The sequence below is a fragment of the Chanodichthys erythropterus genome, chromosome 22 (genome assembly GCF_024489055.1).
Source record: "Chanodichthys erythropterus isolate Z2021 chromosome 22, ASM2448905v1, whole genome shotgun sequence".
In the NCBI taxonomy this organism is placed as follows: domain Eukaryota; kingdom Metazoa; phylum Chordata; class Actinopteri; order Cypriniformes; family Xenocyprididae; genus Chanodichthys; species Chanodichthys erythropterus.
Window position 1 is genome coordinate 11,391,858 of NC_090242.1, and position 16,158 is coordinate 11,408,015.

At 36.8% G+C, this 16,158-nt stretch overlaps 1 protein-coding gene across 1 annotated transcript in view; it reads left to right on the top strand.

Moving 5' to 3' along the window:
• Positions 1 to 12,122: 12,122 nt before the first annotated feature.
• fnbp1b (formin binding protein 1b) overlaps positions 12,123 to 16,158 on the top strand; it is a 102,403-nt gene continuing 98,367 nt past the window's right edge. The window contains exon 1 of the mRNA XM_067375790.1: positions 12,123 to 12,337. Coding sequence (XP_067231891.1) covers positions 12,314 to 12,337 — 24 coding nt within the window. The 5' untranslated portion in view covers positions 12,123 to 12,313. The remainder of the gene's footprint in view (positions 12,338 to 16,158) is intronic.

Consider the following 16,158-nt stretch of genomic DNA (forward strand, 5'->3'; position numbering starts at 1 on the left):
AACATGAGCAAAAATTAAGTAATTAAAAAGAGCCATTTATATCAAACCCTATTATATTCTTAATATATATTTATGCTAAAATGTCACATAATCATAATCACACAATATCTTGCAGTCATTGAAATCTCAACATTATTTGAAATATTTATGAAACATTTATATATGTATAAAAACACTTTTCATCACCCAAATGGAAACTTTGGACACCACGAGAGATAAAACCTAATTAAACAACAGGTCTTATTGTTCCGAACAGCCTCGCCATCTGTCCAGCGACTGAAAATGAATGTCAATTTTATGATTATGAGCATGAATTGGACCCTGTGGCAAATTTACATCAATATATAAATGATACGTGTAAATATTATACGGACGCTGAATTTAAAAATAATATTAAAATGAATGGTACATTTTCATTGATTCATTTCAACTGTAGGAGTCTGTATTCAAATTTTGGTAAAATACTTGATTATTTAAAATCATTTGAAAACAGATTCACTGTTATAGCTTTGTCTGAGACCTGGTTAACTGAGGATAAAGGGGCTGAATTTCATTTTGAAGGTTATGAATTGTACTATGTTAACAGAAATAATCGAAAAGGAGGTGGAGTGGTACTATATGTTTGTAGTGATTTGAAATGCAAAGTAATTGAGCGAATGACTACTGTAGTCGAAGATTTAATGGAATGCCTAACAGTTGAGATTGAAATGGAGAAGCAAAGAAATATTGTAGTTACATGTGTGTATCGAACTCCGGGATCTAGTGTAAAAACATTTACAGAGAATTTGGAACAATTATTAGTTGGGATGAATGTTAATAAAATGTCTATATTTTGTGGTGATTTTAACATTAACCTGTTAAATGTATCACGTCATATGAGCAGTTCAAATTTCTTGGATGTAATGTACAGTAGAGGCTTTCATCCTGTAATTACTAGGCCTAGTCGAATAACTTCAGATTGTGCAACATTAATAGATAATATTTTCATAAATGTAGTAAACACCTTTAAAAGTGGTCTATTGATAAATGATATAACAGATCATTTGCCAATATTTATATCTCATTGTTGTGAAGTTAACAATAAGACGCAGAAACAAAGTAAAGTTATTCGGGTAAGAACTGAGGAGATGATAAATAAGTTCAGGTATGATTTATTGAAGGATGATTGGGTTAATGTCTATAAAACTGATAACGTGAATAAGGCCTATGAAGAATTTTTGCATAGATATTTATTGTTGTATAATAAAAATTGCCCAACAAAAATATTGGGGGACAGAGCAAGGTCTGACAAGAAACCTTGGATAACAAAAGGCATTCTAAAAGCCTGTAAAAAGAAAAACAAACTTTATATGAATTTTATAAAATATAGAACAATATATGCGGAAAGACAATATAAGGTTTATAAAAATAAGCTAACAAGTATAATGAGACGGGCAAAAAAAGATTATTATACCAACATGTTACAAGAAAACAAAAATAATATTAAAGGAATGTGGAAAGTGTTGCGGAATGTTATGGGGAATAAAGTGATTAGTAGTTGCCCACAGTATTTAATAAATGAACAGAATAAAGAAATCCGAGCAGAAGAAATGGCAGATGAATTTAACTCTTTTTTTGTCAATATTGGGCCAAATCTTGTCAAACCTACCCTTTCATATAATGGAGAGACAAATTGGAAAGGTGAAAGCAAAGTTGTACAGTCCTTGTATCTTGGAGAAGTTAGTGAGACAGAAGTAATTAGTATTGTGTCCAAGGTTAAAAGTAAAAAATCATGTGATAATGACAGTCTAGACATGTTTATTGTCAAGAAAACTATAGACTGTATTAGCAAACCGTTAACATATATAATTAATCTTTCATTTAATACTGGAGTTTTTCCTGATCAAATGAAGGTGGCTAAGGTTATTCCACTGTTTAAGTCTGGAGATAGGTATAGTCTCACTAACTATAGGCCTATATCTTTGCTTTCTCAATTTTCCAAAATATTGGAGAAAATTTTTGTTATAAGACTAGATTTGTTCCTTGAGAAACATTCATTGTTATCTGATAGTCAGTATGGTTTCCGGAATAACCGTTCAACTGCCTTAGCTTTGATGAAAATTATAGAGGACATTACATCAGAATTGGAAAATAAAAATTTTACTGTTGGTGTCTTTATTGACATTAAAAAGGCCTTTGATACCATTGACCATGGTATCTTAATATCTAAGTTACAGGCATATGGCATCAGGGGTATAGTATTAAAATGGTTGACTAGTTATTTAGAAAATAGGGAACAGTATGTTTATTATGCAGGACATGTATCTAAATGTAAAAAAAATATTTGTGGGGTTCCACAAGGTTCTGTATTAGGGCCAAAACTTTTTATTTTATACATCAATGATCTTTGTGAAGTGTCAAAAATATTACGTTTTGTTCTTTTTGCAGATGACACAAATTTCTTTAGTTCTGGAAGAAATTTAAAAATACTATTGACCACAATTCAAAGAGAAATGGTCCTACTTCAAAAATGGTTCAAGAATAATAAACTTTCATTAAATTTAAGTAAAACAAAGTTTATGCTGTTTACAAATAATAAATGTACCGAAAAAATCAATCTGAGCTTAAATGGAACTAATATTGAAAGAGTTTATGAATTTAGGTTTTGGGTGTTATTATAGATGAGAAATTAAAATGGAAGCCACACATTTCTTATGTAAAAAAGAAAGTTTGTAAAAACCTTTTTGTCATGAGCAAAATTAAGGATATGGTAAACTACACTGCAATGCGAACTTTGTATTGTTCATTAATTTTACCTTATTTTTTGTACTGTTTGGAAGTGTGGGGTAACTCATGTGTCACAAATTTAATGCCTCTAATTATTTTACAAAAAGAGCCATAAGAATTATACATAGAGCTTTTCCAAAGGAACACACTTCTGAACTTTTTTTGAAATCAGGACTATTAAAATTGAAAGATTTGGTTGTTCTGCAAACGTTATTAATAATGCATAAAGCAAGACATAGCCTGTTACCATGTGGCCTGCAAAGTCTTTTTATTAAAAGCGAAAGCAGTAGGAGAGTATATGATTTCAAACAGCCGTTAGTTAGAACTACTTTAAAACAAATGTGTATTTCTGTTGCAGGTGTAAAACATTGGAACTCCTTGGAAGCAGATTTAAAAAAATGTTCAAACATTATTCAATTTAAGAATAAATGCAAACAAAAAATGGTGAAATTTTATGTAAATGTTTGATTGTGTATATGATTGTGTAAATTAGGCTATTGTAAATGATTGTGTATATGATTGTGTAAATTAGGCTATTGTAATTTGATTTTGCCATCTATATTTCTGTTACTTTCTTTGAAATAAGACTGGGGTAGGTTAAATAAGAATATTGTTCTTCATCCTACTCCTGAGTTTGCACTGTAAGTTTACAGTATGTAATTATTTTGTTAAATTGTTGTTGTTGTTTTTTGAGGAATTTGTGCAAGCGCAAATAAATAAATAAAAAAAATAAATTATCATCACTTATCGACAGAGATGGGCAGTATTTTAATTATATGTATTTAAAATGCATATTTAATTACTTTTGAGTATTATGTAATTTGTATTTTCCTTAACAAAGAAAAAAACAAATGTAATTTGTAATAATTAAATACTTTGAGAGAAAGTATTTTGTATTTAAAATACTAAAAATACATTAAAATATGTTATTTTATTCTCGCATACAAGTTTCATCACCAGGCTTAAAGGTAGGGTAGGTTAGGTCATTTTCGGAGAGGCTAGCTTTGAAAGCATAAGATCCCACCCTCCCTTCAAAGCGTCTCCAAAGCCACACCTCCTCCAAAACACATGAACGCGCACAACCGGGAGAAAAAGCATCATGAGAGACAGGATTAAACTACCTCATGTCTCAAAGCACATAACTTTACAATAATAATGAACATAAACAACTTAAACAGCTCTGACCTGTAGCATTTGACTGCTGCAGACATTGGTAGATTTGCCATTGAAACATAAATTCGAGCCACGAACATCACGGATTGTCATCTCTTAATTACGGTAGTTATGGCGTGAGTGCAGCATAAGCTCATTGTTTTGGTTCAGGAGGAACTGTAACAGTGCATTCACATGGGTGTCAACGCTTGATGGAGGGCGTGTCAGAAGCTTAGTGCTGACGCGACTGTCTTAGTGACAACAGCCAATCACATTACTTTCTGGTGTTGCATGAATCCAATTGGCTAGCGTCTGCTTTAGGGTATATGCATAAGGAGATCTGATTGGCTAACGTTTGCATTGGCGCTTGAAAATTTTTAATTTTTAACTTCTGCCATGAGCAACGCGGGTGAAGCGACCCACAATCAAGTAAATGAGAAGCATTAATGCTGATGCCCAGTGAGAATGCACCATAAAAGGCAGCTGCTGTTTCGGTTGCAGAGCTCATGACCGACTTCTGTCTGGTTTACTTATCTTATCTGGTTTACTGTCTGCTTTTGTGCTCAATCAAACTGCTTTAAGGAAAGAAGATTAACGTAAATGGCTAGAACTTGTGAACTGACTTGCTAGCTAAAGCATGACGTGCGCTGTCTAGTGATGCGTGGATCGCAATTGTATCTGCACTACGGATAATCTGCGGACGGGTAGGTCAAGTAATAAAAAAATAACATTGATTAATTGCGGGTGAAAGTTGGTCGTGTCTTAAATTAATGTAACCATAAGTATATTTGGTCTGTGTGTTTGTTCTTAAAGTGACAGCAGCCTAATAAACCTGCTGCTGTCTGTCATTAATATTAATCAGGTAACAAAAGAAAAAGACAAGATCACTCACAGCTCCTGACTGAGTAACTTTAGCATCTTTATAAGGATCATCAATATATATATATGTAATTGTTACAGTGAGGACTGTGCAGTGTAATTTCTTTCTTGAATGATACCATTAAATAGTTGCTTGTGCTTTTTGAATGCTTTGCCTATACACTGTTGCCTTAAATTAAATACATTTTTACAGCAGTATTTTATATTTTATTTAAATACATTTAATACATTAAATACATTGAAAACAATCATGTCCGCCATATTGAAGGGTCGTTCCAAACCGATGTGCTCAAACTGGCAACTTCAAAGGGCCCTTCGGAATGAAGGATTTGGAAGGGTACAACTGATGGACACTCCGGGCCCCCATGATCATTTGCACAGGTAAGTTGTTTGTCGTCACAGATACAGGAGGCTCGGAGTTCGATTTTACCTATAAATGTATATATAGTATTTTTCTATACTACTGTAATATTTATACGAGTTAGGTTTGGTACATTATTATGGTCAAAACGACATTGTACTTAAAGTCCCTCTGAAATCAAAATTTAAGTTTTTTAGCTTTCAGTATGAATATGTTAGCCTTAAGGTTATGAAAAGGCTGGTGTGTTCCAAATCAATGACAAAATTCGCTTTTAGGAGATATAAGCACTTAAAACTTAGTCTCTCACTTCCACTAAAATGGATCACGGATTTTCATCATGACATCACATCACACTTCAGTTTCTCATCAAATCTTCAGTCCAATCAAATGCTCTTTGCCGCGGGTTGTTTTTCATGTCCGCGGGTTGAACTGACTCAAAATAACACATTTACTCTCTGGAATGCAAATTTTACCAGGGAAACCCCGCCAATAATATGAATTTTACCTCCCGGAACGTGATTTTTACCGTGGGACCCCCTGAAATGCCTTTGGGCTAGTTTTAAGGAGCAGTTGGGCAGGTTTTGTTGTGAAAATCTGGCAACCCTGACTGAAGCTGTGGCTGAAATACATTTACTTGTTTCTACATTGTGAATCACTATATAGAGAATAGGGAATGATTCAGACCGTGTAAATATGCTTTTATTTGACACAAATGAAGTCCGTTTTCACGTTAGTGTCACATGAACTGCCTCAGAGTGAGCACAGTCTGCTCCGGACCAGAGACACCAGAGCACAGAGCGGATCATGTCCGCGAGTCCGCTCAGACCACGAAAGTTATCGGACCCATTTGAATTCTGCACAGAATGCTATATTTTAAAGTGATAAAGAGGAGATTATAAAGAAAAAACGGTTAGATATTAAAAGTTTTACTGAGTTTAACGGCTCTGGCCGAGCTGTGATATAAATAAAATGCTATTGGCTATTTTAAAAAAAGGGGCGGAGCTGTTCTATAAATTGCCCTGTCTTCCTGTTTAAGTTGAAATTACGTGCATTCCAACACTCTTCAGTGGGCCTTTAAACAAAAATACTTAATAAAGCTCCATTCAAATGTTTAAAATACATAGACACAATATACAATATGGTGCGATAAACCAAAAAATAAATAAAAAAATAAACTAACGTTAAACAAAAGGCACAGCTTGCACAATCTACTCCACCTTGATTGTCTGACGCTGAAGAATGTTCCCCTACACCCTTCATCCCTTCGAAGCTCTCACTGCAGAGAGACAGAGCGCAGTTAAGGCCACTCCCACAGCGGAGGGGAAAACGATCCAGCCATCTCCATTGACTTTGTATAGAGCCTGCCTCCTCGTCATTTCTGGCTTATAACAAAACAAAAAGCTGCTATGTGACATGGTGTACAGCAAAAAACCCAGAACTAAGCTTTTATAAGCTGTCGACCCCAAAAAACGAATGTTTAAGGACACAAAAGTGGATACAGGCAGTGAGACAGAGCGCAAGGGGTCACAAGAACTACACTGGAAGGGAATGTAAGCGGCGACAGGTTATGCTAAAAAAACAAAGAATTTTTTTTTTAAATTATTTTTAACCATGTCAAAGAATTATTTCACCTGTCGCCGAATACGTTCCCCTCCATTGATCCGTTGCGCTCTGTCTCACTGCCTGTATCCACTTTTGTGTTCTTAAATAGTCGTTTTTTGGGGTCGACAGCTTATAAACATTTAGTTCTGAGTTTTTTTAGCTTGTTTGCTGAACACCATGTCACATAGCAGCTTTTAGACATTGTTCTATTTTTTGTTATAAGCCAGAAATGACAAAGAGGCAGCCTCACACTATAAAGTCAATGGGGACTGTTGGATTGTTTTCCCCCCGGTGGGCGTGGTTTTCAGATTATGATGCATGTCGCTCACACCGCCGCCGGTGAGAGCGTCAAAATTTGCCTTGGCCGCCCTGACAACAACGCTGTGCGTTAAACCAGAGCCGTTAACGGCTCTGCGTTAAACCGCCGCCGGAGGGAGGGTCAAAGTAAATGACAAGTTGTGGCAACCAATCGGAATCCTCTCAAGCGAGGACCTCTACATTCCGATTGGTTGCCGCCGAACCGCGTCATAGCTCATTACCATAAAGTTGACCTGACTTCAAGGCTGCGTCCGAAAACTGGAAAATGTTGCCTTCTGAGGCTTCAAGGCACGTCAGAATCCAATGTTAGCTTCACTTCCTGTTTCCTGAGATACCTTCATCTGATCGATTTTTGAAGGAAGCATGGATGTATCCTTAGCTGCCTTTGATATCCCACAATCCTCTGCTTTCCATTCTGTGATAGCAAAGACTATAGAATATTGCTGCGTCCCAATTCGCATACTATGCGTCCTAAATAGTATTCGAAAAAAGAATTAGTATGTCCCAAATCGTAGTATGTTGAAATGAGTATTCCAAAGATACCCGGATGGTGTACTTTTTCCGGTTAGAATTCGAAGTACAGATCCGTGCACACTTCTAACGGCTAATATTGCCCATAACACATTGCGCTGTGGACGAGGATTCGATTAAAACTACAAATACGAATAAAAAGTGTTTAAAAACTGCAAACATGACGGACGTGCGAGGTACGACGGTTAAGATAAAGGGGCTTGAATGATAGCAGTGTCTAACCTGACAAAAAGATATTTATTAAATGTTATCCACATTATATTTCATCTGCAACAGCATTGTGAACTTTTATAACGATGTGTTTGGTCATTAACTTTTAAATGCATCATTATGCAAAGATGAGGAGAGTTCTCTGCATGAAAGTCCCATGAGTGGCAGATCAACGTGCGACTACATTTCTCCCCGAAACGGTAGGAAAATATAATTCAATGTGGAGGATTTTAACTGTGACAAGATGATTGACAGGGTAGTTTAAACAGTTACAGGCTGAGTAACTAAGCAACAGAACGTCCGTTAAAGACGCAGTTATGACGAGGTAGTATGTCCCAAAACTTGCATACTCTTCTACTACACACTCAAAAGTATGTACTTTTTCTTTACAAAAACAGTACATACTTTTAGGACGTAGTATAAGTAGGCGAATTGGGACGCAGCATAACACAAGACATGTCACTCGTATTGTTTTGAATGGGAGAAAGTGTAACGCGCAATATGGCGGAATAGGTCCCGCCTTCTAAATAAGAGCCAATCGCTGACTGGTAAGTCATCGCGTCACTTCGGCTGTTAGAATCTTGCCCTGTGTCTCAATCAGCTCCCTAGTTCAGTAGTCAGGGCACTGACCAGGGAGTCGGCCATTTGAAGGGCTGTCTCATTCCAAATTCGTGTACACGATACTGACTCACGAGCTGGGGAGCTAGGGAACTGATTGAGACACCCATAGACATATTATATGTATCTGCACCGCTCCCGGTAAGAAACAACCAATCAGAGCCAGGAGGAGTGTCTTAGAAGTGTCAATCAAGCTCGCGTTGCGCGCTGATCTCACCCCTCTCATGCACAGCGCCAGCGCATACAGGAGTTCAAATTCAAGATTACCGGTGTGCCGCAGCTTTGCTTATGGCGGAAAAACAATCCAAACGGCCAATTCCTCGAGTGGCACCTGCTCACAAAATAAAGACGGGTAAACGGAAAAAGACAGATGACGATGATAAAAAAGCCAAAAAGAAAGAATTAGATAGAGCCCGAAATAAAACGAGGGTAAATATCGGAGCGGCTTTTCCGAGGTGGAGGGAGCTACGTGTCCTGAAAGGATTAAAAAACCGATACAGAGTCCGTTGTGATGGGGGAGGAGCTGTGGAGGGAGGGCTGTAGCACAACAGACAGCAAGGGGGAGTGACCTGTGAGTTGTGCTTGTTCAAATTTTCAGGCTAACCCTACAGCAGCTTTAATTAATGAAATGTTAAAGGTGTCTGAATAAATTTTGGTTTGACTGTAGTTGTCTAGTCTAATAATGGACATCTCTTCTGGTTTGCTTTCACTTATACCAAGGGTTTTCAAACTTTCTGATTCCCCAGATCCCCAGTTATGAACTGCGGTCAAGCCAGCCGCCACCGCGAAATGCACGGTCAATCTAGCCGCCACTTTGTGGTGCGCGCATACACTGGCTATTACGGTAAGACGTCAGAGAACTGATCTGAAACAAAGTATTCTTCTGTCAAAGCAATTTCACATTCATTTATTCAGTATGAATAAATGAAAATAACTAAATAAATAAATACATATTTTACATCCCAATTTCACCAGAAAATTATAGTAGTACACCTCACAGCCTGTCACTGTATGATATGCTGAAATCCAAAATAAATGTCTGCTTGAATAATAATAATAATAATAATAATAATAAAATAGGCCTAAATAAATAAATAAATATAAATGAATATATATATATATATATATATATATATATATATATATATATATATTCACAGCCCAATTTCACCTGAAAGTGATAGTACACATCGGACCCTGTCACTGTGATATAGTGAATTCCAAAACAAAAGTCTTCCCGAGTAAATGGAAAACAGGCCTAAATAAATATAAATAAAAATGTAACAGGCCAAAGTCACCTGAAAATGATAGTACACTTCACAGTAGGTTTCTTGATTATAGATTAGAAGTATTATTCTGTTATCATTGTCTCTGTGTTTTACTATTTAAAGTAGGACATTAATTTCCAATGTCAATAACCTACTCAAGTCAAGTGTTCAAAACAAAACCTGTCTTGATTGTTAGAAACTATGAAGCCAAAACTCAAAAAGCTTATAAGTTTCCTGATTCATGGTCATTTTAACACGTTGGTTATCATTGAAGAAATGTGTTACCATTATCATTTAGCATTTTAAAAAGTATTTTGCCAAAATATAAGCAGGCTTGTGTTTGGTGCATAAAATGTAAAAGCAGAAACAAAATCTTTTCAAAATAATAGCTAAAGTGAAAAAGAAAGGTCATTTGTTTCAAAACAACTAAATGGCACCATCTAGAGATGAAAAGAAGACACTGCCAAACATTTGCATACTATAATACAGTGTTTCTCAACCAGGGGTCCATGGACCCCTAGTGGTCCTTGACATAATGCCAGGGGGTCCTTATAAAATATCTGAATATTAATTTTTGTATATTTTGACATTGACATGTTCCCATAAAAGAGGAAGATAATATATGTATAATGTACCCGACAATATGACTAAATATAGGACAAGTCAACAAACGTAGTAGTAGTAAATTATACTTGATTGCATTTGGTTGTCACAAATACATTAATGATACCAATGTGCCATTTTTATTCTGGGGTCCTTGAGGATGGTTCCAAATATGATGGGGGTCCATGACTCAAAAAAGGTTGAGATTCACTGCTATAATACTAAAAACTGTACTGCAATGTATATTTATAGCGATGCAATGTTAATGTTATTGTATTTATAATTCATGTTTACACATTAAACCCTAAATTCAGAACTTAATTTGAAACTGGAACCCTTTAACATCTGTGATCTCAGAGAAATGAACTGTCAGTACTCTGTCTTTTAAGTGTTTATATTTTGAAATTTAGTGTGGCATTTTTTTGTACTGCACTTTGGTCAGTCTTTTAAATGTGCTATAATTAAAAGAACATAAACTTGAATGAATTAAAAACAAATAACTAAAATGCAGGGAAAATGTAATGGTTTAGGGTTTATTTAGGGTTTGGATGAAGTGAATCAATATCACTTAAATATGTGTTTTTTTTTTCTTTCTTTTTTTATTTTTATTAAGGATTTTCAAATAGAACAAACAGAGACAACAAAGACAAACAAACAGACAAACAAACCCCAAGCGCTGCAAGCCAAATGAAATGTACAAATGTATCAGTTTACAAAAAACATAGGTCAAAACGAGAGAAGCCAAAACTCTTAAAATAAAAATTCAAAATTTATGTAGAAAGGATTGGAGAGGTTCCCAAAGACTCCTGAATTTGTCCTGTTTATGGTTGAGGTCATAAGTCAATTTCTCCAAAGGCAGAAAAGCTGACAGCTGAGAAATCCACATGGAGATAGTTGGGACCTGAGATGTTGACCATTTTAATAGTATACATTTCTTAGCCAGAAAAGTAAGGGTTGTAAACAAAGGTCTGAAGTCTGAGTCAAAAAGGTCTTTGGGAATGTAAATATGTATTTTAATAAATTGATTTGATATTAAAAACAATCATTACACCATTTTTGCGCCTTAAAGTGTTCTGACCACTAGATGGCGCAGCAAGCTTGTTTCTATCCTGTAAGCATCAACTGTCAGTGTTCACGTGCTCCTGCCAAAATTACATCTCATCATTGTTTATGAGTGTGCATTGCAGAGATGACTGCAAATCTCTATTAATTCAGCAAATGTAAATCTTTTAAACATCTGTAAAAGTTTTGCTATAATGCAGAGTTTTTTTTTACAGTAAAAACTGTCCAGTGTTTTAATCCCTTAATTACCCTACAGTGAGACATTTATATCAAATCCCATATTACATGTTATGCTAATAATCTCACAATATCTTGCAGTCATTGAAATCTCAACATTACATGAAATATTTATATATGTAGCTATAAAAACACTTTTCAGTACCCAAATGGAAACTTTGGACACCACGAGAGATAAAAACTAGTTAAACAACAGCTCTTATTGTTCTGAACAGCCTCGCCATCTGTCCAGCGACTGAATTATCATCACTTATCGATTTTTTCCCCGATCCTCTCACATTCTACGGCGCGCGCGCTCCCGCCAGTGCAGCTGTCATCGGGGCAGTGAGGCGCGTGGCCGAGCTCTGCGTCTGTCGGTCTGTCTATCCGATAGAGCGCGCGTATGTGTGACTGTGTATTTGAACATGATGCTTCTGCGCTTCTGTGCCATTTTCAGGAAACGCGCGTGCAAAATCGCCGCTTTTTAGGCGCCCTTCTCATATCAGGAAGGAGAGAGAGAGAGAGAGAGAGAGAGAGAGAGGGGCAGTACCAGAAGCCTCAGGAGACACACACCCACCCCCCACGCAAACAGACGAGCACGTTCATTCGCGAAGAAACCGAGGAGCGACAGACACGGACTCTGTGCTGCTGCTGCTGTGGTTTGGAGTACAAACACGCACCCGAACGCACGAACCGTGGATTATTACGCGAAGAACGCGCGGAAACCATGAGCTGGGGAACCGAGCTATGGGTGAGTTCATGCCGCGCGCGACAGGGGTCGATTATCTCGGCCAAGGGCTCTGATAACGGGTTCACGGGCACTGTGCGTGAAGAGAAGCCGCTTTGGGAACAGTGCATGTGCACAGGAACTGCATCTTATATTGAGTGTGTCGTATATATAAATATATAAACATAAAGAGAGTGCGCGTGTGTATACATTACACATGCACAACTCAATATATTGTGTGCATGTTAACAGTTTCTGTATATATTATGTATATATGCATTGATAACAGCAATATATTTTTGCACTTTTTAGTGCATTTTTGTGCGGAGTTGTCATTGATGTGACATTGTTGCAGATGTTTATGGGTTATTTGTGTTGTTAGAAGTGAACCGTCTTGGCCTCATGTCTGAGATTTTCTCCTCTGCTTGCTGTTGCTTGTTATCACTAGTCTCTGTGCATCTCCACGGGCCTGTGCTGTCCATGCACCTCAGGGTATTTTTAGTCCATAGCGGTTGTGGTGCGGAAATGTCAGCCACAGTACCTTGTGTGTTGTGAGGCAATGCAAATTTCGGCATAAAATGCAGCTTCTGTGACAAAACACTTTGAGATGAGGTGTCATATCATGTCAGAGAAGCCCAGAGTGACTTTGTGCAACTGTAAGATGTCAAAACCGGACTAGCAGTTATGTGTAATTCAGCTTATGAACACCAGGGCAACCTGACATCTTTTAATTACAAAGATTTTAAAGATATCTTAAAGGGATAGTTCACTCAAAAATGAAAATTCTGTCATTTACTCACCCTCAAGTTGATCCAAACCTGTATGAACTTCTGTCTTCTGATGAGCACAAAATATATTGGTGTATATTTTGGTGTAATATGGGTAGTCAAACAGTTGATGAAGTCAATGGGGACCATCAACTGTTTATCTCTTTAAAGGGATAATTCACCCAAAAATGAAAATTCTGTCATCATTTACTCACCTCCAAGTTTTTCCAAATCTGTATAAATGTCTTTCTTCTGCTGAACACAAAGGAAGAAAGTTTGTAACCAGGCCACTCTGGGGCACCATTGACTTCCATAGTAGGAAAAAAATACTATGGAAGTGAATGGTGGCCCAAAACTGTTCAGTTTCTCACATTCTCCAAAATATCTTCCTTTGTGTTCAACAGAACAAAGACATTTATACAGGTTTGGAACAGCATGAGGGTGTATAAATAATGACCGAATTTTAATTTTTTTGGTGAACTATCCCTTTAATGCAGGTCAGGCCGGAGAGACCCCTGATGCCGGGGCCCGATTGATCACTAACTGAATCCTCACAGTCTTTGTTTGTATTGATCAGCTTTTATAGACTGCATGACAGTGGCTCAGTGACCTGCACTGTAGGGTAATGTGATTATTATACACAGGGTTGTTGTGTATTTTACTGTTCTTCTATTCTTATCCACAGGATGAGAAACGGCTACATTGCAAGCCTAGAACTAGACTGAGATGATTCTAGAGTTTGATGAAGCAATAAGACACTCAAGGCTGATTTTACCACGGATTAAGAGGGTGAAGTGTGGCTCATCCAATCAGATTTAGAGTCGGATTTATAATTCAGTGTTCATTTAGAGTCTGTGTTTGAACTTTGGTGCTTAGAACATGTTGCATACTGGAAATATAGCTGTGCATCTGACTAATGCATGACTCACACACACACACACACACACACACACACACACACACACACACACACACACACACACACACACACACACACACACATAGACACACACACACACATACACACACACATACACACACACACACACACACATACACACACACACACACACACACACATACACACACACATACACACACACACACAAACACACACACACACACACACACACACACACACACACACACACACACACACACACACACACACACACACACACAAGCCAAATAACTGAGGAGGCCAATATCATGCATCACAACCATAAGCTGCCGTCTGCCATGATGAGGATGCCCACTGGCACCAAACCAACACACACAAACACGTAAACACAAACATAAGGTGTTTTCTCTTAATCTCACATGCAAACTCTACACTTTCTTTTAATAGATCTCTTATTTTGTATTTTCCCCATTCAGCAAACTAAAACTAGACCTTCAGCAAACATGTGATGACCCTTCCTAAAAATCAGCACAAATTTAAAACCAGTGACATCCTTTTTGCTGTACAGAGAGAAAGAAGAGACCATAGCTGATAATACTTTTACAATTTCTGCTACATAAAGATAAGACAAAACTAGGAAGAGTAGTGTGCTATTTTATTCCGAATACTATCTCTGCAGTATATAGGAAGTATGCAGATGTTCAGTGTGCATGATAAAATTACTTAAAAAAAAAGCTAGTTCAGAATATTAATAAATACTAATAATAGTTTGCAAATAGTATTAAGTAGTCTCACACAAGACACCGAGATGACAAAGGTGCAGTAAACAACTTAGTATACATTTTTCCTTTCATTTCTAGTGTGTATGAATGGCTAATAATTTCAGCTGCAATATTAACAATTTTCTTTATTGGCTCATCATTAAATCCGACCGATAAATGTTACGATATTTGCAGTTTCTATTCCTTCTTTATAAATATGTAATGTAGACCTTTTTGACAGTAACTGTAATAACAAACTTACTTGCAAAGAATTTAAACATATTTTTGATTTTGATATTATCAGTGTTATTTTCTGGGAGATTTTGAAACCTCAATAAGGGATACAACTTTTACCTGTTATATTGCATGTACAGTACCCAGTTGCTCTGAAGGTTATGGAGATTTATTACTAAATTATGTTTAGGATTTACCCTGTTAGTGATTTTATACAGAAAAGATTTTATTACAAAGGTTCTTCTTTCCCTGAAACACTTGATGACCTATTCTTTTACTGTGAGGTTACTTCTAAATTTTGGTTTGATTTACATTGCTGGTTGTCAGTGAAAATAGAGACAATTCGTCCTATTGTTTTATAAGATGTCCTCTAGTTATTAAATCGTGACTTAAATTCCCTTTTCTCTGATGCTGCTGCAAACCTTGTTTTATAGCTGGGTAAATATCATATTCATGCATGTAAATGGACAAAATGCAAGCCCTCAAATATATATTTCACAAGATGTAATATTAGTCTCTGGTGTCCCCAGAATGTGTCTGTGAAGTTTCAGCCTAAAATACCCCACAGATAATTTATTATAGCTTGTCAAATATGCCTGTATTTGTATGTGAGCAAAAACACACAGTTTTTGTGTGTATCCCTTTAAATGCAAATGAGCTGCTGCTCCCGGCCGCTTTTCAGAAAAGGGCGGAGCTTTAACAGCTCAAGCTTCGGTTGCTCAACAACAACAAAACTGGAGAATCTCACGCAGACAAAATGAGGATTGTCAGTAATGGTGTTCAGCCTTACATTGTTCAAACCGGAGTCGACACTGATGGAAAGACCACACTCGACTACAACAACTCTTCCTGTTCTCTAAAGCAGCCCAACATGGCCTCACCCCTTTTGTTGCGTGTTCTTGGGGGCGGGGTTTGTGTAAATTATAGGGTGATGTCACTAACTTGGGAAGACGCTCAAGCCATTTGTTGTAGTCCTTAAAAAGCAATTTCTGTAAAAGAAATTCATCAAGTTCATCTCCCTTTGTATTAAACTTTGAGCATCGTAACTTTGCAGATGTTGCTGTTTGAGCATAAACAAAATTACACACTAACTAATAATCAAGGACCCCTATTATTGCTTATTTTTGCAGAAAAAATAGTCAGCAGCATGCCATGCAGTGCAGTAATTTATACACTAGTATT